The sequence below is a fragment of the Eutrigla gurnardus genome (assembly GCF_963514095.1).
Source record: "Eutrigla gurnardus genome assembly, chromosome: 7".
Taxonomy (NCBI): Eukaryota; Metazoa; Chordata; class Actinopteri; order Perciformes; family Triglidae; genus Eutrigla; species Eutrigla gurnardus.
Window position 1 is genome coordinate 1,438,254 of NC_139921.1, and position 21,425 is coordinate 1,459,678.

A 21,425-nucleotide genomic window follows, 5' to 3' on the forward strand; every position below is an offset into this window, starting at 1 on the left:
GATTATTAATATGATCATGAGTATTCAGGCTGCTTCTCTCTGCAGACGGACTCCACCCGCTGACGGAGGAAGTGTTATGTGGGATCCAGGTTTTTACATCCTCGTGGTCACGCTGTCATCAGACAGACAGGTGGTGTGTGTGCTTCAGGTGTCTCAGGGCTTGAAGACGTATACTTTCATCATCTGGTCTGGTGGTTGATCTCCTCCACTCCGCTGGTGATTGCGTTTACCCCTCGGGTCCCGTCGTCCATTCCGTCTAATTAGCTCCGCTGACCCTCTAAGTGTGGCGGTGACCTCTTCATCCAGCAACGCCGCCGCCGCCTCATCATGACCGCCGGCTGACTCGGGACCAGCACTCAAACGGAGGACGGAGCCGTCCAGAATCGTTTGTTAATGAGTGTTAATGACTGTGTATCAATAACAAGCAGTGGACACGTTTATTGGCTGCATGTAGGACACAGCTCCGTCTTTAAATCAGTTCCAAATATGTGCCGTGGTCGCCGTTGGTCCCCTCCCCACAATGCACCACATGAATCGGCGAGTCAGCGAGGAGAGCGCCGGCGTGAGAAGACGTCGGCGTTGAACAATGGGCCTGTTTAAAGCCGACTGGGAGTTAATGTTGGAATTAATCAACACCTAGCGCTGCTTTTCTTCCTCTGTGATTTAGTGTCTGTGGGGAAGCAGGCGAGTCCTGACTCAGATTACTCATTTAGAATCATTCAGCACCGTGGCGACTGCAGCAACAGGCCCAGAAAAACCACCCCTCCTTCGAGGTCAAGTCACCCTGCATGGCATGTAGGAGCCATGGCCCCTGCATGTCCCCTGCATGTCCCCTGCATGGCCCCTGCATGAATCCTGCATGGCATGTAGGAGCCATGTCCCCTGCATGTCCCCTGCATGGCCCCTGCATGGCCCCTGCATGTCCCCTGCATGAATCCTGCATGGCATGTAGGAGCCATGTCCCCTGCATGTCCCCTGCATGTCCCCTGCATGAATCCTGCATGGCATGTAGGAGCCATGTCCCCTGCATGTCCCCTGCATGTCCCCTGCATGGCCCCTGCATGTCCCCTGCATGTCCCCTGCATGAATCCTGCATGGCATGTAGGAGCCATGGCCCCTGCATGTCCCCTGCATGAATCCTGCATGGCATGTAGGAGCCATGTCCCCTGCATGTCCCCTGCATGTCCCCTGCATGGCCCCTGCATGTCCCCTGCATGTCCCCTGCATGAATCCTGCATGGCATGTAGGAGCCATGGCCCCTGCATGGCCCCTGCATGGCCCCTGCATGGCATGTTGGAGCCATGGCCCCTGCATGTCCCCTGCATGGCCCCTGCATGGCATGTTGGAGCCATGTCCCCTGCATGTCCCCTGCATGGCCCCTGCATGGCATGTTGGAGCCATGTCCCCTGCATGTCCCCTGCATGTCCCCTGCATGGTCCCTGCATGAATCCTGCATGGCATGTAGGAGCCATGGCCCCTGCATGTCCCCTGCATGGCCCCTGCATGAATCCTGCATGGCATGTTGGAGCCATGTCCCCTGCATGTCCCCTGCATGGCCCCTGCATGGCCCCTGCATGAATCCTGCATGAATCCATGTCTTCGGGTCCTCGGATGTAAATCCTTATACACATGTAACCAGTGTTGGGAGTAACGCATTACAAAAGTAATGCATTACGCTTTGCTGTAACGCGGTAATGTAAGGCATTACAAAAAAAAAAATGGTAATATTTTACTCGGTACAAATCTCAGTAACGCGCGTTACAATGCATTTTAAACCTGAAATCAATTGGTGTGTTGTTTTTATACAAATTTGCCAAACGTGTGAAAGCCGGTCCGTGTGACTCTACACAATGTTAATTAAGCGCTGTTGTTAGCAGGCTCCATGAGCTGGACACCGACTCACGGAGCCGGTCAGAGCTCAGCCGACCCGGCACATCGAGGATCAACAGCTGAGGGGCGGCGGCGAAGAGGCGGGCTCCGATTCTCCCCGTCGGTTGTTAACCGCTTTTATGTCCGCGTCATAACGCTTTTGGTGCGAGTTTAAAACAGTAGGTTTACTTCAAAACGCGAGCGTCAGACGCTGTCAGAGCGTTAATGAACAGTGTTTTAGAGCTCCCCTAAATGTCTCAGGTAGGCTTTCAGGTAATTTCACAGCATAACACAGCGCCTTCAAGGTCATTAAAAAAGACGAACGGCAAATCTGGAATGAAAAATGGCCCTGTTATTTCATCCCCGAATCCCATTCATGAACACAATATCTAATATCAGTTAACGAGTCGTTTTCTGTTTTTACGAATAACGGGATACGAGTCATTTTCCGTTTTTCGTTCTTTTATTTTGAAGCGAAAAACATCACATCCTGCTGTGTAATGAGCTGCATTGAACACAAGAAGATCTATTGAGAATAAAAAAATCCATATTTCCTTTTATTTTGGCGAAAAGTAATGCAAAAGTAATGTAAAAGTAGTGTAATGCCTTACAATTCAAAGACAGTAATATTGTAATGTAACTAATTACTTTGAAATGACAGTAACAAGTAATAAATAATGCATTACGCTTTTGAAGTAACTTGCCCAACACTGCATGTAACGCTCTGCAGGGGCGCCTTCTTAAGCTCCCAGGTCCGAGCTCATCCAGATCCGGGGGTCTGTAAGCCGGCGTCCCCCCCCCCCCCCAGAGATCCCAGACGGCTGCTGATGCAACGCCATGTGCTTCTTTGCTCTTATTGCTCTCATCCTTCACTCCCAACCTCTCGCTGACACTTTGCCACGAGCAGCGTTTTAATGGGCCACTTTCCTCAGAGCCGAGCGGTGCTTCCACTCTGACCCGAGCCGGGTTAAACGGGCCAGCCGCCGCCAGCCGCCGCCAGCCGCCGCCAGCCGCCGCCAGCCGCCGCCATCAGCCGCCAGCCGCCGCCATCAGCCGCCACCAGCCAGCGTGCTTCAGTTTCACCGCCGCTCTCCTGCAGGGAAACGCCCCCGTTGACTGCAGCAGGACGGGGAATCTTGCAGCGCAAAATACCTGTGGAGGAGTCTAAGGGTCCGTCTGCTCGTCGTGCACCGACCTGGTTTCCTGGCGCTGGTGGCTCGACCGGCCTCCTCTCTCTGATGTCATGTCGCTGCGTCCTCTTCTGTGGTGATGTCATGTCGCTGCGTCCTCTTCTGTGGTGATGTCATGTCGCTGCGTCCTCTTCTGTGGTGATGTCATGTCGCTGCGTCCTCTTCTGTGGTGATGTCATGGCGCTGCGCCCTCTTCTGTGATGATGTCATGTCGCTGCGTCCTCTTCTGTGGTGATGTCATGTCGCTGCGTCCTCTTCTGTGGTGATGTCATGTCGCTGCGTCCTCTTCTGTGGTGATGTCATGTCGCTGCGTCCTCTTCTGTGGTGATGTCATGTCGCTGCGTCCTCTTCTGTGGTGATGTCATGGCGCTGCGCCCTCTTCTGTGATGATGTCATGTCGCTGCGCCCTCTTCTGTGGTGATGTCATGTCGCTGCGTCCTCTTCTGTGGTGATGTCATATCGCTGCGCCCTCTTCTGTGATGATGTCATGTCGCTGCGCCCTCTTCTGTGATGATGTCATGTCATTGTGGACCCCAGGAAGAATAGTCTGCATCATTATGTAGACTAATGGGGATCCAAAGAATACAATAAACAACAATAAACAATGGCAGCCACACCAGTGGATGGAAATGCACCTACATTTGCATTTTTTGTGTGATGCGGTTCTAATTGTACGACGGCGTATTAGGGTCACTGTAGGAAAAAAAAGTCGCCAATTAACGAGTTTATTCCAATGCTAACTAGCGCTACGCTAGCTAACGTCCCATGAATGTACGTATTTCTGTTTGTAATGAATCATCCCAACGTGTGACAACGCCTCGTTAAGGTCCTTAGGGTGATGATGTTTTATTCATATGAGGACAAACTGTCATCTTATGGGTGTTTATTGATCGGGACAATTGGGCTAAGATGCTAGCGGTAGCTTTCACTTGTTGTCATAGCAACGGCAACCATCCGATTTTAGAAGAACCAAGCAACTTGTTTATATCGGCTATATATATTTATAAAGTGGCAAATTTGAGACTTTTTTCTCTGAATATTGCCCCCTCTCTTGGCACGCCTCGTGAATGTTTTCACGGTCTCTAATAAAGTCATCATCCCTCGTTATTCACGCTGCTGTAGATTTACTATCTGTGGATGTTTTCATGGCGACACATTACCAACGCTGTGAAAAGATGCCGAGCTGTAATTTCCGGAGCGGTAAACATAATTATAAATCTAGGCCTCCGTTGGACTTCACACCGTTCCGGGTCAGAAAACTCCCCGTGTAGGAAGTGTCACCTCTTCTTCCTGTTGTTGAAGCGGCGGGTCGATAACGGAGGGTTGGATCCGCTGTGGTTCTTCTGGAGAGTGATGAGGAGGGTGATTAGAGCGCCACTGTATCTGCAGTAATGTACTGTAAATGTAAAGGAGGCTCACTCATGGTGATGGATGGTCCGAGTTCAACGACGGAGCAGCAGCTTTTATTACAGCAGCAGCGCCATCAAAACCAACAGGCTATAACGCTTTACAGCTGCTCTCCGCGGGCCCTCCGGGGCCCGGCCTGCCGTGAACCTGAGGGCCCGCTGGAATAGCAGCTGACCTTTCATTATCGCCCGTCCATCATCGGCCGGCCTCGGGCGCCGGGAGGAGACACCGAACTTCAATACTCTTTATGGATTTGAGTTTCTGTGGATGAAAAGGAGACAGAGGAACGATCGGGAAGTTCTGGATGTGATCGAGACACGAGGAAGCAGCGAGGATGTGGTCGATGCCTGGAGGTCAATCAGCCAAGTCTGAACTGAGCCGTCGTCATTGTGAGATAAAGTTTGGAAGTAATAACATTTGTATGATTTGTTTCCAGCTCTGCTGTGGTGGCAGTAAACACCAGGGGGGATCCAGGCAGCAGCTTTTCACTCAAACTGTTTTCTGTTCCAGACAGAGTTTTAGGTCGGTTACCATGGTAACTGACTCTGTGAACCTGTTTTTTTTCAACAAACTCTGAGTTTGAAGATCCAAATGCTGTCATAAACATCACCCCTGTAATAATAATACGCTGATTACAAGTGAGCTTTTACAACAGAAGGTTTACTAACATGCTGTATGAAAAACAATGAGTTATTGGAACATTTTTCTCTATTATACTTTAGAGAAAATGATTTAAAAGGTGATATGTTAACATCCATGAAGACACAAATTTCAACTACTGAACAGCGGTTTTTGGGGTATGATTAAGATTTATTTCCTTTTGAAAATATACCCATAAATTTGTCATATGAAAACAATTATACAACCTTGAACGTTTTATCACAACAGGATCACACAAGTCAACACCCACGTCCCTGCATTACAAAGAATTGCCCTTAATTGTTTTTTACAGGTTTTTTTTTAATCCCCTAAACATTTAAAACATTTTCAACAAAAAAACTAAACAATACAATATTCCACTACAACTTTCAAACTGCCATCTATTAAATACCCAGAACCCCCTTGGTGCCCTGGGGAAGAATAAGGACAGGAGCTTGAAGTGATGCGATCAAAGGAAAAATGTGAGGGGGGGGGGGGTCAAGCCATAAATCTGTGGAGCTCAACTTTGTGTGGTACCAAAGAGCCACGGCCAGTAAATCTTTGCCATGGTGTCTCTTTTCTATCATATCAGGGGATTTGTTTGGCAGGAAAATCTGCCGTGATGCATTATGTTATAAAACGGGTTCAACATGCCATCTCTGCAGCTGGAGGCGTTTCCAGGGTAATAACGGCTCGCACCACAGCGTGGTCAAGAGAGAGCTTCACATCCTAACTACGTGTTTCCTTGAGTTTAGAAAAATCCCATTGTTTCAAAATGTATGCAGCATTTCTTCTTGAATATAATAATTGTGATTTTTGCATACAAACATCGATTATCCACTTTGGTCCCCGACGCTCTTTTTTTAATCGTTCGTCCAACGAGAAAGGCAATGCGTGCACATGCACAAAGAAACGCACGAATGCAACATGCACACGCTGATGCACTCACACACACACACACACACACACACACACACACACATGAAAACACGCCTCTCATTCTGCAGCGGAGATGGGGATTGGATGATTAAGTCCTGACGTGTTGCAGCGATGGTCCTCCTCCAGCTCGACGTTACTCACCACGTCACCATGAAACACGCCTAGTGCAGCACGATGTCACTCCCATATTGATATGTTGGTTATAGTATTATATTCAACGTACTGTATGAGAACATTATTTCATATAAACACGTCATATATCAATGTTATATTCACATGCCCACTGTATCACTGGATCACCGTCATATCGACACCCACTATATTAGTACGTCACTTTCATTTGTCACAAATCTCACTGGGTCATAGAAAAAAAAACATGTTTTTTCAGCTGATATGTGCACTTTGTTGTCGGCGTTGGTAGAATACATGCTTCAGTCTGCATGGTGTTTTTTTTTTCAAATCATCTTCATGTTGACCCGCCGCGGGCCGCTCGTTTCCGTGACGTCGGCCGCCGCCCCGTTGGATTTGCGCGGGACGTACTCGATATCAAAGTTGCTCTTATGGCGTCCTTTCCCCCGGCTCCAGATGAACAGGAGCAGGAAGCAGAAGATGACCACGCCCAGGAAGGACAGGCAGCCCATGGCGGTGGATATGATGATGGTCTTGATGTCTATAGGGACGGTCATGTTGTACAGTACCGTCCCGTTCCCCCACGTGCTGTTGGAGTCTGTCAGGTGGGTGGAGCTCTTGTTGGCGTAGTGAGATCTGTCGGCGATGCCGAGGCTCTTCACGGCCAGCGAGGCCGACAGGCTGGCGTTGCCCGCTGGGTTACTGGCGATGCACGAGTACACGCCGCTGTCGTGCAGCTCCGCTGTCTTGATCTCCAGGGTGCCGTCCGGTTGGACCTCCACCCTGCCGCTGCTCTTGGTGGTGACGTAGCGTCTGTGAGGTGTAATCCAGACCACTGAGGGCCGGGGGGCGCCCTCCGCCAAGCAGCTCAGGCGGGCCGGCTGACCCTCATCAGCCATCAGCAGCTGGGTGGCGTTGGGGCCCAGCCGCGGTTTGGTGCAGGTCATGTACCTGGAGACCAGCGGCTCCTTGAGGTCTCGGAGGGATTTGCCCAGGAGGTGCTCGGGGGCGCTACACTCAGGCTGCACATCCAGGATCTGCAGGGACGGCGGCTTGTGGCTATTGAGCAGCCACAGCAACCGGCAATCGCACACTAATGGGTTTCCACCCAGGCAGAGCCTCTGGAGGCCGCCTGGCGAGGCAAACACGCCGCTCTCCAGGGAGTCCAGGCGGTTCTGTGACACATCCAATAGTTGCAAAGACTTGAGGCCCGCAAACGCAAACGGCTCAATCGAAATGAGATGAGCCCCCTGGAGGCGGAGCTCCAGCAGGTGGGGGAGTTGGCCCAGCTCTCCTTGATGGATGTGCTGGATGCGGCAGTAGGACAGGTTCAGGTGGGTGAGGTAGGGCAGGTTGCGCAGCGCCGAGCCGGGGAAGGCAGACAAGTTGGTGTTGGTTATGAACAACGTGGTGAGGTTGAGGCCGTGCAGCGAGAGGGGGGGCGGCGTGTCCAGCCAGGGCCAGTAATCAATCTCCAGCCGCCGGAGACGAGACAACCTCTTAAAGGAGAAAGGCTTGAGGAAGCTGATGCTCAAGTAGCGCATGCGCAGCTCCACCAGGCTGTGCAGATGTGCCAGAGCATCCGTAGGAACCACGGTCAGGTTGGAGCGCTCCAGGGTCAGACTCTGGAGCCTCAGTAATCCCGTGAAGGCCCGCTGAGAGATGAAGACCAGCTCGTTGTCGCCTACCTCAAGGGACGTCAACCTGCGCAGATCCTGGAAGGCATGGTCCAGGAGAACCACCAGCCGGTTGTGGCTCAGGTCCAGGCGGGTGAGGTTGGTCAGGCCCGACAGCACGCCGGCAGGAACCAGCTGCAGCAGGTTGCTGCGGAAGTTGAGCGAGCGGAGGGCGAGCTGGGAGCGGAAGGAGCCGGGCTCCACCACGCTGAGGAGGTTGTCGCTGAGGTCCAGGTCCTCCAGCTGCTGGAACGAGGAGAAGTTGTCCGGCGTGATGATGCGCAGCTTGTTCTTGCTGAGGTCCAGGACCCGGGTCTCGATGGGGATGCCTTCGGGGATGGTGGGCAGGCGCTTGCGGTGGCAGCTGACCGACTTGCTTTGAGCAGAGCACTCACAGCGAGCGGGGCAGCTCAGCGCCGGGCCGGCCAGGAGGAGCAGCAAGGCCCCGCCCAGGAAGAGGTGGCCGGGGTTCAGGGCTGCGTGTCGCATGTCTCTTTCACCCACGATGCCCTCTGTCACGGCTCGGCTTCTGGTCCACACAGAGCAGCATCACGAACGAGCCCTGCAAGACAGTCACAGGTAATGTGTTAGATCCCTCCGCTCTTTTATTCATCTCATTGCATTTTCCACCTTTTACACTCTGAGTCTCTTTCAACTGCTCAGACGTTTCTCCCTTAATGAACCGGCCTGCTCCACGGCAAGGTGGATGTAACAGAGTTAAACTCACGCTGAGAGAAATATCATCTGCAGCGAAATGTGAGAGTTCATCAGTGGCGGAGAAAGGTTGCAGGCTAACTGGGACGTTTCACCGGGAGGGAGAAGATGGCGAGCAACGGCCCTCGCCGGAGCGAGGGAGGCTGAACGCCTGGTGGGTTCGGTGATGCTGCATGATGGATATCTATCTGTGTGCGTGAATCCAGTTTCTATATTTATGATTAAAATCATGTTTATGGATACATAACCTCATTTAATAATCAATAAACAAAGCAAGCGATGAGCTCAGGCGATAGACAGATGCATACATTCACCCCCACCACGCTTTTCATTTGCATCATTGCTTTATCACTTCCCGTTTACTGACTCTTTATAATCCATATTTTCTGGATTTTGCAGGGTTACATTTATTCCTAAAATGACTCGGTTCTGCATTTTATGATTCAGCCATTTGATGTATGCGCATCACTTGCAGGTCTCCATCGTACGGAGGAGGATCACTGCAGTCACCTGCTCGCCTCCGTACCACGAACACTCTCAGGGAAGCGACTTTACGTAACAGGAGAGCTGCTCTTTACACATGAAAACCAACATGAAAAGAAAATTACATTATGATCAGTCTGTTAATCTGTGAAGGTTTGTGGGGTTTTCCCCGGTAATTTCCCGAAACATTTTGCTCATCTACACACTGACATGTGGACCATCCCAGTCTAGCTCTGACCCCCTTTAACGGATTGTCCTAGTCTGGTTCTGACCCCCTTTAAAGGATCGTCCTAGTCTAGTTCTGGCCCCCTTTAAAGGATCGTCCTAGTCTAGTTCTGGCCCCCTTTAAAGGACCATCTCAGTCTAGTTCTGACCCCCTTTAAAGGACCGTCCCAGTAAAGTTCTGACCCCCTCTGAAGGACCGTCCCAGTCTAGTTCTGACCCCTTTAAAGGACCGTCCCAGTCTAGTTCTGACCCCCTTTAACGGATTGTCCTAGTCTGGTTCTGATCCCCTTTAAAGGATTGTCCTAGTCTAGTTCTGGCCCCCTTTAAAGGATCGTCCTAGTCTAGTTCTGGCCCCCTTTAAAGGACCATCTCAGTCTAGTTCTGACCCCCTTTAAAGGACCGTCCCAGTAAAGTTCTGACCCCCTCTGAAGGACCGTCCCAGTCTAGTTCTGACCCCTTTAAAGGACCGTCCCAGTCTAGTTCTGACCCCCTTTAACGGATTGTCCTAGTCTGGTTCTGACCCCCTTTAAAGGATCGTCCTAGTCTAGTTCTGGCCCCCTTTAAAGGACCATCTCAGTCTAGTTCTGACCCCCTTTAAAGGACCGTCCTAGTCTGGTTCTAGCCCCCTTTAAAGGACCATCTCAATCTAGTTCTGAGCCCCTTAAAGGACCATCTCAGTCTAGTTCTGACCCCTTTAAAAGATCATCCCAGTCTAGTTCTGACCCCCTCTGAAGGACCGTCCCAGTCTAGTTCTGACCCTTTTAAAGGACCGTCCCAGTCTAGTTCTGACCTCCTCTGAAGGACTGTCCCAGTCTAGTTCTGACCCCTTTAAAGGACCGTCCCAGTCTAGTTCTGGCCCCCTTTAAAGGATCGTCCTAGTCTAGTTCTGGCCCCCTTTAAAGGACCATCTCAGTCTAGTTCTGACCCCCTTTAAAGGACCGTCCCAGTTAAGTTCTGACCCCCTCTGAAGGACCGTCCCAGTCTAGTTCTGACCCCTTTAAAGGACCGTCCCAGTCTAGTTCTGGCCCCCATTAAAAGACCGTCCCAGTCTAGTTCTGACCACTTTAAAGGACTGTCCCAGTCTAGTTCTGACCCCCTTTAAAGGATCGTCCTAGTCTAGTTCTGGCCCCCTTTAAAGGATCGTCCTAGTCTAGTTCTGGCCCCCTTTAAAGGACCATCTCAGTCTAGTTCTGACCCCCTTTAACGGATTGTCCTAGTCTGGTTCTGACCCCCTTTAAAGGATCGTCCTAGTCTAGTTCTGGCCCCCTTTAAAGGACCATATCAGTCTAGTTCTGACCCCCTTTAAAGGGCCGTCCTAGTCTGGTTCTGGCCCCCTTTTAAGGACCATCTCAATCTAGTTCTGACCCCCTTAAAGGACCGTCCCAGTCGAGTTCTGACCCCCTCTGAAGGACCGTCCCAGTCTAGTTCTGACCCCCTCTAAAGGACCGTCCCAGTCTAGTTCTGACCCCCTCTGAAGGACCGTCCCAGTCTAGTTCTGACCCCCTCTAAAGGACCGTCCCAGTCTAGTTCTGACCCCCTCTGAAGGACCGTCCCAATCTAGTTCTGACCCCCTTAAAGGACCGTCCCAGTCGAGTTCTGACCCCCTCTGAAGGACCGTCCCAGTAAAGTTTTGACCCCCTCTGAAGGACCGTCCCAGTCTAGTTCTGACCCCCTCTAAAGGACCGTCCCAGTAAAGTTTTAACCCCCTCTGAAGGACCGTCCCAGTCTAGTTCTGACCCCCTCTAAAGGACCGTCCCAGTCGAGTTCTGACCCCTTCTGAAGGACCGTCCCAGTCTAGTTCTGACCCCCTTTAAAGGACCGTCCCAGTCTAGTTCTGACCCCCTCTAAAGGACCGTCCCAGTCTAGTTCTGACCCCCTCTAAAGGACCGTCCCAGTCGAGTTCTGACCCCCTCTGAAGGACACTCTACCAGGATGAAAGGCTAAACGGCGGGTTCAGGAAGGGAGGATGCTCAACATCCTGTAGCGGAGAGCCTCTTCACAGGAAGACGAGCAGATGAAACCACCTTCCCAGCAGCCGACAGGTTGTTGGGCTGACAGATGGCTGTGTAGACAGCGAGGCTGACCATAATTGCCTCATTACCAGCCGTATCTGCATTCTGCTTGTGGCCATCTTCACCAATTAGGTGTGTGAAAGCACAAAGACACGTGAGCGGTGGAAACCCGAGTGCACGGAGAAAAGAGGAACGTATGAAAGGTGCTTTTATAAAGCTTCTGACTGCAGCGGATCTCTGCCAGTCATCCAGCCGATGATGAGCATGCAGACCGACAACCGCCGCACTTTGATCGGGGAGTGAGTGACGTACGGAAAATAGGCGAGATGAGGCAGAAACACACACACACACCCCTCCGCCTGCCGCAGCATCTCAACATCTCCGTTTTATCTCTGCTGTTCACACATCTTCTTCCACCTGACTCCTCTGCCGGCCCGGCCGGAGCCCCAGTCCACCACCCCCCCCTGGGCCGGCGTTCTTATCGATCACAGCGCAGAAACATCAGATGCCAGGAATGTAGCCTTTCACAAAGAGCAGGCCGTTGCCACAGCAACTACAAACCCTCTACTCCCATCAGCTCTGTGCAGTCTGCCAATCACATTAATGTGGAAAACAGGACAATTCTTTATTTCTCACATTCCTCCGGTTCCTCGCATCGAGAGAAGACACAAATTGAACACATTCCTGGAAATGCATTTTGGTAGCAGAGGCTGGTTTCAGGTGTTTCCAGCGTTGTCAGTCTGGCCGCCTCGCTGTTTGTCGACCTGTCTCGTTGCCCATCCATCTGGTGCCGTGGTAACCGTCGCTGTCTGTCTGCCTTATTATCCGTCCACAAGCCTGCCTCTGTCTTTGTGTATTTATCAGCCTGCCTGTTAGCCGCCGGCCTCCTCCATGCCTCTCTGTTCAATAATTACAGTCCGGCTGTCTGGTGCTGCAGTGGGGAGCTGGTCTGTCCGAGGGTCGGAGTCAGACAGCATGCTGCCGAACGCCACACCCTCATATTTAACCCAACATATAGAACCATAACATGGTTATCGTCCCGTTGGACCTTTCCTGCTTTACAGCAAGCAGCGATCCTCCTGCTGACATTAAAAACCAGAAATCCACATGGGACCAGATCTTTGCAGAAACCAACTCCCGGCTGTAAACGATGGCCTTGTGATTAACATACATACTCCAGTGCTGCTACAGGTGCATCACCTGGAAGGAGAACATCCATATCTGACACACAACCTGCCTGCTGTTTGCAGGTGTCCAGTGATTCGCCTCGACGCAGAGTGACTGAATGTGCAGCTCATCGGAGCTGACAGGATGTAATACCGCACGCCAGCGTGTGATCCTTCACGTCTGCACGCAAGAACGCGGCTTCAAACAATACAAAAGGTATATGTAGAAACAAATATCCAAGAAAGAGTACTGTGACAACCCGAGTGAAACTGATCAGTTTCCAGAAAGCCCCCTCTTTTAAACACGGTGGGATTAAAGAAGAAAATGCATCTTATAGCTCGTTTGAATGGCGTGGCACCTGTTCAGCGTTAGCAGGAGATTTAGTAGCTTGTTTTAACGAGGCCGCTGTTTTTCCAGCTAAATACTGCAGAGCTAAAGCTTTCAGACTCTTTGGCGACGGCAGATGGTGGAAGGAGTGAAAGGCAGATGGGAATAGAAATCCCTTCCAACATGCTAACGAGTGAGGAGAGACGAACAGGAAGCTGCCAGGTTCCTTGGAAATGTGCTCCCACATTAAGAAACACTAACGCTAACGTTACCGAAACCCTGTCATCTACGTCCCGTTGATTGGCCGTCATTAAGCATCACATCTAATGGCGCATCTGCAGACCGTTGAAATTACCTTATTTTTGTTATCACTGAAGAAAATGTAATGTGTTGCTCACAGTGTCACTCTCTTCCATCTCAGCGCCTTTTAGCTCATCTAGGTTTCTGAGAAACCCACTGTACGCTAACTAGCAGCTAACGCTAGCTGGCAAACGATGACCCCTTTGTTCCGAACCCCCAAGAGTCAGAAAAGAGTCCAACAGCCCGTTATCCCGAAAACAAAGGATCATAATTCCGGAGGCCCATTGCTCTGATAATACCATGAAATGAGCACATGGCGATATTACTGCCATATTATTATATGAAACCCGAGCAGCTCTACCGCCGGTATCTGTGATCGGCATCTTCTCATTCAAACAATGTTTTACAACATAATTATTACTTATTATTCATATCAACCTTTATTTGACTAATATGCGTACACTTTATTTTAACTGCGTAACAAATGACCCGGATACATTTTAGTTTGCCTCGTAACCACGGTGACCGCCTGTAGCCATGTGTCTGATAGGCTGACCCTGAGGTGGCACACATGCAGCACCGGAGTGGCAATTTCTTGAATCCCTTTTGGAAGCCCAGCCATATTTTTTTAGAGTCAACTGTGTCACGGGCAAGATGGAAAGCACACAGGATCCCAGAGCATTCTGGGTAAATGGTAATGGTGAGGGGGTCGTTGAGAAGGGCAGCCTACAGGGTTGAGCGTTTTGGGATTTGCTTCTGAATTGGATTAGAGTCAGTGAAACTGTGGAAAATCTGACAGCCGAAAAAAGAGCCGTAGGCTGATGCATGAGTCACTGAGAGAGAGAGGGCGAGAGAGAGAGAGAGAGAGAGAGAGAGGGCGAGAGAGAGAGAGAGAGAGAGAGACAGAGAGAGAGAGAGAGAGAGAGAGAGCAGGACTACGTGGAGGAACCAGGAAAGCCATGCTTATGAGATTACAACAAACCTTTGTTTGCTTGAGATTTACACGTGAATGTAAGCAAGTAAAGCTGGAGGAAGATCATCATCATCATCATCATCACACCTAATCTTCTTCCCAAATCTGAGGCTTTCTGAGCCAAATGCTTTCGACACCGAGCAAGACTTAATTGGACTGTACCAATTCATTTTTTGAAAACTACTGTATTGATGGCCTTTAAAATGATTTATGAATTAGTAATGACTGGTATTGACAGGATGTGAGGCTGGTTCTGCCCTCAGGTGGATCATTAAATCGCTGCTTTGTGTTGGACCTCTGTGTGGAGGTGAATCTGCAGCCACCATCAGCACGGTGACCCGCTGTGTGTGTGGTTACGGGTCTCGGTGGTGACCGTGCACAATCACCCGGCCCATGAATCCTCTCAGCGAAGCCTCACGTGGAATTCACGTATCTGACTCCTTCTTCTCTGCAGCGCTGCATCCAGCCTTAATGCACATTTTACGCCCAAAAACCCCCAACATGCATTCCTTTCAAGTTTTAATTTGTGACTTTGGACGGTGAAATGTGCACAGTGTTCATTCATCCTGCTGTTTCCCTGAAATATTCAACACTCTGCTTTGCTCATTTCCAGATATAATAGCGGCATGAATAATGGAATTATTTCACATGAGAGAGTTCACATGTGGGCGATTACTGCCGCAGTGTGAGCACATGACATGACACGAGCCACGTGACGGCTGACCTGGAAACATCAGCGTGCCTTTTGAGCCACAAATGCAAAATTACGTCAAATTACATGTAAGACGCCGATCTATAGGGGGACCCTACGACCCCTGTAGGAAAAAAATAAACACCGAGCCGAGCGAGGGCGGCAATATTCAGAGAAAAAAAGTGGCGAGTTTCTTTCGATGCTAACAACCGGCATCTATGCTAGCTAACTTCTCATGAATGTACATGTATGTTTGTAATGAATCATCCCAACGTGTGACATCACCTCGTTAAGGTCCTTAGGGTGATGATGTTGATGCTTATTGTTGCTTTTATTCATATGAGGACAAACTGGCATCTTATGGGTGTTTATTGATCCGGGTGGTTGGGCTAAGATGCTAGCGGTAGCTTTCACTTGTTGTCATAGCAACGGCAAACATCCGGTGTTGAAAAACAAGAGGGATTCATGTTCTATTCATCAAGTTGTCATCAGGAGACAAAGACACCATCGATGACATCACCGCGAGAATGGAGAGAGGGCCGAGGCGGTGCCGACGGCAGCCGGACATTCATGATAATTCACTGCGTCTCCACATCAGAAGCTAACAAGCTGAATGCATCCCGTCCTCTGGGGCCCGGCGCTCTGCAACCCCCGCCGCCGCCCACCCTGCAGAGTGCAGAATGTCAGCGGCGTTTTCCACGAGGCTGCTGGGAATCGGGAAGCCAAAACCGTGTTTTTCTTTGCGGCTAATTAGTGCCGGTGCGTTTCAAACCCCCGCAGCCAATTAGGCGTCTCCTTCCTGCACCGCCGGCGTGTCCCGCCTCCCTCTGCGGCTCGCTGCAGGCTCAGGGGGAAGGGGCTTCACCGGCGGCCTGGATTTACCAAAGTCCAGTTAATACTCGTGTTGGGGGGTTCAGCCTCCTGAAACACAGAGCAAACACTCGCGTTGTCACTTTGAAATTCAAATGGAAGCCCCTTTAAGTTCCGCTTCATCAAGCTGATCCGGTGGGAAGGTGTATAAATAGCACGACGTGTCATTATTATGCATTTATGGCTTTTCACATTTCCTTTGTTGCGTCTCGGGTTCACGCGATGAAGCGCCGCTTTGCATCTCATTTAACGCCACGCTGTCTTTGAAGACATGTTTCAGGCAACGGGTCGGGCTCTGAAGACGTGAACGATGTAGGGAACCACAGATGTGTTCTTATTGTATATTTATACACACATATGTATATGTTTATAGATGTGCTGCGGTACATTGCTGTGGACTTATCAGCTGATTCCTTCTGACATTTCTGTGACATTTTCAACGTATCTGAATCAAATGCCGTCGGATTAATAATGGGTCATATGTATAATGCTTCACTTAGTTTTTACGCCCACAACGCCATGGTTTCAGGTTCCGGCTCTCAGTATCGTTTCAACAAATAACGTCAAATGAAGAGCTGGACTCGTCCAGCTCCGACTGTTAGATGAGTTATTAACGAGCTGAACGTTCAGCAGCTGGAGAAGCAGATATTTCCCTCCAGACTGGAGAACGGCAGACTTCCAGGTACGTAGATGCAATCAGGACTACAAATCAATGCTAATGTCTCACAGCCCCCGAGAGGCCGGCACCGATCAATTAAGATGAATGTCTTGTCATATTAAGCTCACGCTGGTTATTATTAATTGAGGCTTCAATAACAATATCGGGGTTGGAATCTGTTCGTCACGCAGAAAACATGTTCTGATCAGCTGATCTCTGAGTTCAACCAATGAGCTGCGTTCTCTCCGTGGATCCCCTGGGTGCTGCAGTGTCTCCCATACATCCCTGCTCACCCATCACACTCCATACCCAGCCACGGGGCTGAACCTCTGTGGTTCTGGATTTCCTAGACCAGGACCACCACGTATGGATTCTGATAATTCCCCTTTAAGAACCAATTACTAAAAAAAACACAAAAGCAACAAAACCTTGAGGGAAGTTCAGAGTAGGTTTGAGTTTCTAATTTACACTCATTTAATTGAGCTTTTTTTTCATAAATTAAAAGTTTGTAAGCAATTAATCTGCTCCAGAACCAAAAAGACCCCATTAAGGTCCTTCCTCGTTAACGAGTGAACTAGTTGAGGAGCTGATTTATGAGCTGCCAAATGTTTCCACGTGAATGAATTCCCTGAAATATTAACTCAGAATGTTTCAATATTCACACCCATTCATGCTTTAATCCTCAGTGGCGTCACCACCACCACCATCATCATCATCATCATCATCATCATCATCATCATCATCATCATCACCATCATCATCATCTTCTTCAGCATGGATAACAAGGTGTTTCCTCCAGAAGAACGGTCCCAGCTCTCGTGGTTACTTGAAGGACACTCTCCATATTAGGTTCTGTCTAATTTTAGTCTGGGGAGGAAGAACTCATCCATTTTTCATGTGTGATGATTCCCAGCGCCTCACCCCGTTCACCACATTTGTCCCAGCGTATCACTCCTCTGCTCTCTGATGATGTCATCAGGTTCCACGTCACGTCTTAAACGCGGTCGTGTGACATCACAGCCTCAGACGAGGAGGTCGCTGCGGATTATCACGTGAAATCCTAACAACCTTATTAAACTCACCAGAAACCGCCCACACACACGAGGTTTAACTTTAAATCTGCACACATTGTCACACGTGACCTTCCTGTCCGGGAGGCTGACGGAGCTCGCCGCCGCCACACGGAGGACACGCCTTCGCCACGCGGGGGAATCGCCGCCGCCGCCACTAGGGGGGCTCGCTGATTAGAAAAAAGGTCAAGTGTTAGCTGGCATCTACTCAGCGGTGGAAGTGGGAGAGGAGGCCGGCGATGTCAGATGATGTCATCGTTGGCCCTGAAGCCCCCCGGGGAGGCGTTGGTACGGTCCGAGCAGAGGCCTGTTGCAATTACACGGCGCCGGCATCGATCCCACGCATCGATTAGAGTCCGGCCTTGATTTTAACATTCAACAGATGCTCGTCTCCGGATCTCCGAGGAAATGAGAACAACGGCGAGTGCTTCCACCCGGAAACTCATACATGAACAAATAAGAAACATGAAGGAGTTCCTGCAGCGGGAGTCCGTGAGTGAAGAAGTATATATTTATATGAATTCCCTCCGGTTTTCTCTGTGATCACATCCACGTTTCCAGGAAGTCGTTTCACTAGAAATGTGAAGACACTAGGGTGACCAGATGTCCCGCTTTGTGCGGGACTGCACAGCATTTTCATCACATTTTCCGCGTCCCGCATATTGAGATGATGTCCCGCAATTTGATTGGCAGCTGTAGTTTTTTTATTTACGTCTGGCTTTTATCCAATGGCTGCGTAGAAAACAGAGAAGGCTGTCATTACCATCATTACGGGGCTGTTTGTTTGATGCTGATGCTGTCAATCAAACTGGGCACACGTTGGGTCAAGTGGAGTAAGCGTGTTGTTGCTACGCACGCGCAACGTTGCTATGCTGAAAACAGTCTCGACTCGCTACTTGATCGGAGCACAAACAGGCATGGATTTTGGCGGAAAATGATGGAAACTACAACAAAAAAGAGGCGATGCAGCTACAACAAAGACTGGGAAACTGTATATCACTGGGTGAAACCGGTGCAAGGCGATTCACAGCGAGTTTTCTGCGAACTTTGCCAGTTATTTTTCGGTTTCACATGGTGGGGAATACGATGTCAAGCGACACAGTATATGCGACTCTCACAAGAAACATGAAGAAGCTAAGGGATGTAATAGAAATGTTAATTTTTTAAGTTAGATATACATTATATCAAACTGTTAGACTCCCTCTCAGCATTGGTAATGTGTCCCACATTGTCCCACACAAACATAATCTTTGTCCCACATTTGGTTTGTTGGGATCTGGTCACCCTAGATGAAAGCTGATCCGTTAGTGTTTCGGACGTTTGTTAGAACAGTTTTTAATGCTGTAAGAACAGTTTTAAGAAACAAACATGATGTCACGCTGATTTAAACGTGATGTTTCTTTGTGGGAGGATAGAAGAAGAAACGTCACATGAATGCGGTTCTGGCTGAGAACCGAAGCAGCAGTAAATATTAATATTCGTGTGCAGTGGAAGCGTGAACTTTTCCTCGAGAGCCGGTTCTACATCCGACCGCGGCGAGGGATTACTCGGTTCCCGCTGGCGGTGAATATCACGGGGGATTAGCACTTTGGCCCGGCACCAAATCATTCTGAGGGATTAGCAATCTGCAGCGTCACTCTGAGGTCCGCTCCGGATCCACATGGGTCCAAGGTGACCCTGGAGAGTCTGGCACTGGGCTCAGCCTGAGATCAGGTGGTCTACTGTTGTTCTCAGGTCTTCTTCAGACTGGATCATCAGCTGCTTGGGGGGTGAGCAAAGCCCATCGAGTACCCCATCATCTAGGACCTCGGCCCTGGAGGCCCCTCACGGGTCCGCTGGGTCTCGTAAAACCAGGAAACACAAAGTTTCATGATTTCGCTGCTGATGTCAGATACTTCTGATCGTTGTGAATGTGTCTGAATATTCTTGCACAGCTGTCGTTTCACATTTTCCTTTCATCAATATCCCCATTTTTACTGAACTCTCCCAGAAAATGTCGTAATCCTGCAGGTTTATGTTATTATTGCCACCGGGTTTAATTATTTCCACCTTCTGAGAAATTGATATTTGTCAAATTACATAAGAGAGAGCTGTGTACTGATTCATACTGATTGTTTTGTGGTTGCAGTATCCACATCCTGCAGAGATTCAGACGCGATTGGATACCTTTTATGTGTAAAAAACTATTTACAATGAATACATACCAATATAATCGTCCTACATGGCGGAGACCAATGAGAATTCTTCAAATGACTTGTTTGATCCAACTTATTCAAATTATAAAGACGCGTTCTCCCCCCGACTCATCAAATACAGATCGGTCAGTGCCGCTCGGCGTCTGATACCGATGCACCGAGGCACCCCACGGCCTCCGTACGAGACCCAGCAGCTTTCAGCGAACACAGGACTTTCACCCAGCAGACCGCTGTTCATGTCCCGCGTGTAACCGCCAACGTTATAACGACTTATTTCACCATAGTTTGTTTCATGACTACGAACCAACATAATCATTTGAACCCAAAACACGATATTTTCCTTTCCAACCAAAACAGTAAAACCAGCTGGAAGTTTATTTTGAAAAGTGACTGTGAACGTTTCCTGTGAACACAATACGATGAAGCTACATGTCCAAAACCGACACCAGGGGGCACCAAAGAGCACTAGCTGATCTGTTCATGTTGGAGCATTATTTCAAACACAAACAGATGCTGGGTTACTGAGCTGGTCCTGGTCCTGGTCTGCAGCACAGATGTAAGGTCCCTTGATGCCCTGACGTACCGGTTGTAGCCGTTGCTGAAACGCTGTGTGGATGCTCCGCTCCGGACCACTTACATGTGCTTAAATGCACTGAAACTCAAATTCACATGCATGAATGTTCCACAGGGAAGAAGACATCCGGAGTCACAGTGACATGAGTCCACATCTTCTAGTATACGTTTCAACATGTGGGCCTCAGAGACCTCCAGGGGGTCTAAGAGCATCCGGCAAATGAAACCGTGGTGGAGCCAAACATCTTCATGCTGGATCCATTCAAGGATTTCAAGCACACGCCAGGAAATCAATACGGAGGATGTGAGGACAACGAGCCTCGGTGGCAGAGATCACGTCTCCATTATCACCTCGTCTGTTCTCCATCAGCGGACGCAGCGCGCCACAGAAAGTAGTGCCGCCTGCTCCCAGATATATATGTATGTATATATATATACTGACTATTATTATTGACTATTGACTATTATATATATATATATATATATATATATATATATATATATATATATCCCATATATATTCACCTTGTGAGTCTGCATGTCTGTCCATGGACAGACTGAATGTGATGTCGCTGTGATGACATCACCACGTGTAAAATATGAAATATCTATAAAAGCACTCATTAAAACAGGGACATGAAGTTATTAAACGTGAGAAAACGTTCCTGCAGGTGGAGTACGCAGTATAATAACACGATATTATACTAATAACCAGGTGTTTAGGTGACAATAAAACGGATTAACAACTGAATATTAGAAACTGGGTGTCCATTATATTTGAAATCTAAAGATGAAATCCTTTTATTCCACATGTTTATAATATCCCTGATTGTGTGCAGCAGGTTTATCAGAAAGTCATCTTCTGCTTTGTGGAGAAACGACTTGATTAGGATTTTTGGAAAAGCAGAATTCTCAGCAGCGTTTGTGGATGAAAGCGTGTAAATAAGACATGAGGAGTTATTGATTGTAGAGACACGACGGCGTATCAGAACACGGAGAAGCTGAGTGCTCTCTGCTAGCTGCTTCGGCTTTTACCTCCCATTAAAGCCCAGAAATGGCCGGAACCATTAAAACCACTTAGTTGCTGCAGAATCGGGTTCCTATCGCTCAGAGAGCCATCGGCAACAAATTGGCAAATTAATTTCCTCCAAGCGTTTGTTGCTCAACGAGAACACGGTCCTCGTTGGTGTCTCAGGTTGCTCTCATGTTTCTCCTTTGGAGGTCGGACTCAATAGACCACAATGCAATGCAGCCACGATCCATTCTCATGTCTTTTCGGCAGGGTTATCTGGATTTAAACGCTGTTGATGATCGGGGT

The 21,425-nt window shown here is 49.2% G+C and overlaps 1 protein-coding gene across 1 annotated transcript in view; it reads right to left on the reverse strand.

Moving 5' to 3' along the window:
- Nucleotides 1-5,236: 5,236 nt before the first annotated feature.
- lingo2b (leucine rich repeat and Ig domain containing 2b) overlaps nucleotides 5,237-21,425 on the reverse strand; it is a 26,791-nt gene continuing 10,602 nt past the window's right edge. The window contains exon 2 of the mRNA XM_084014377.1: nucleotides 5,237-8,411. Coding sequence (XP_083870503.1) covers nucleotides 6,500-8,338 — 1,839 coding nt within the window. The 5' untranslated portion in view covers nucleotides 8,339-8,411 and the 3' untranslated portion in view covers nucleotides 5,237-6,499. The remainder of the gene's footprint in view (nucleotides 8,412-21,425) is intronic.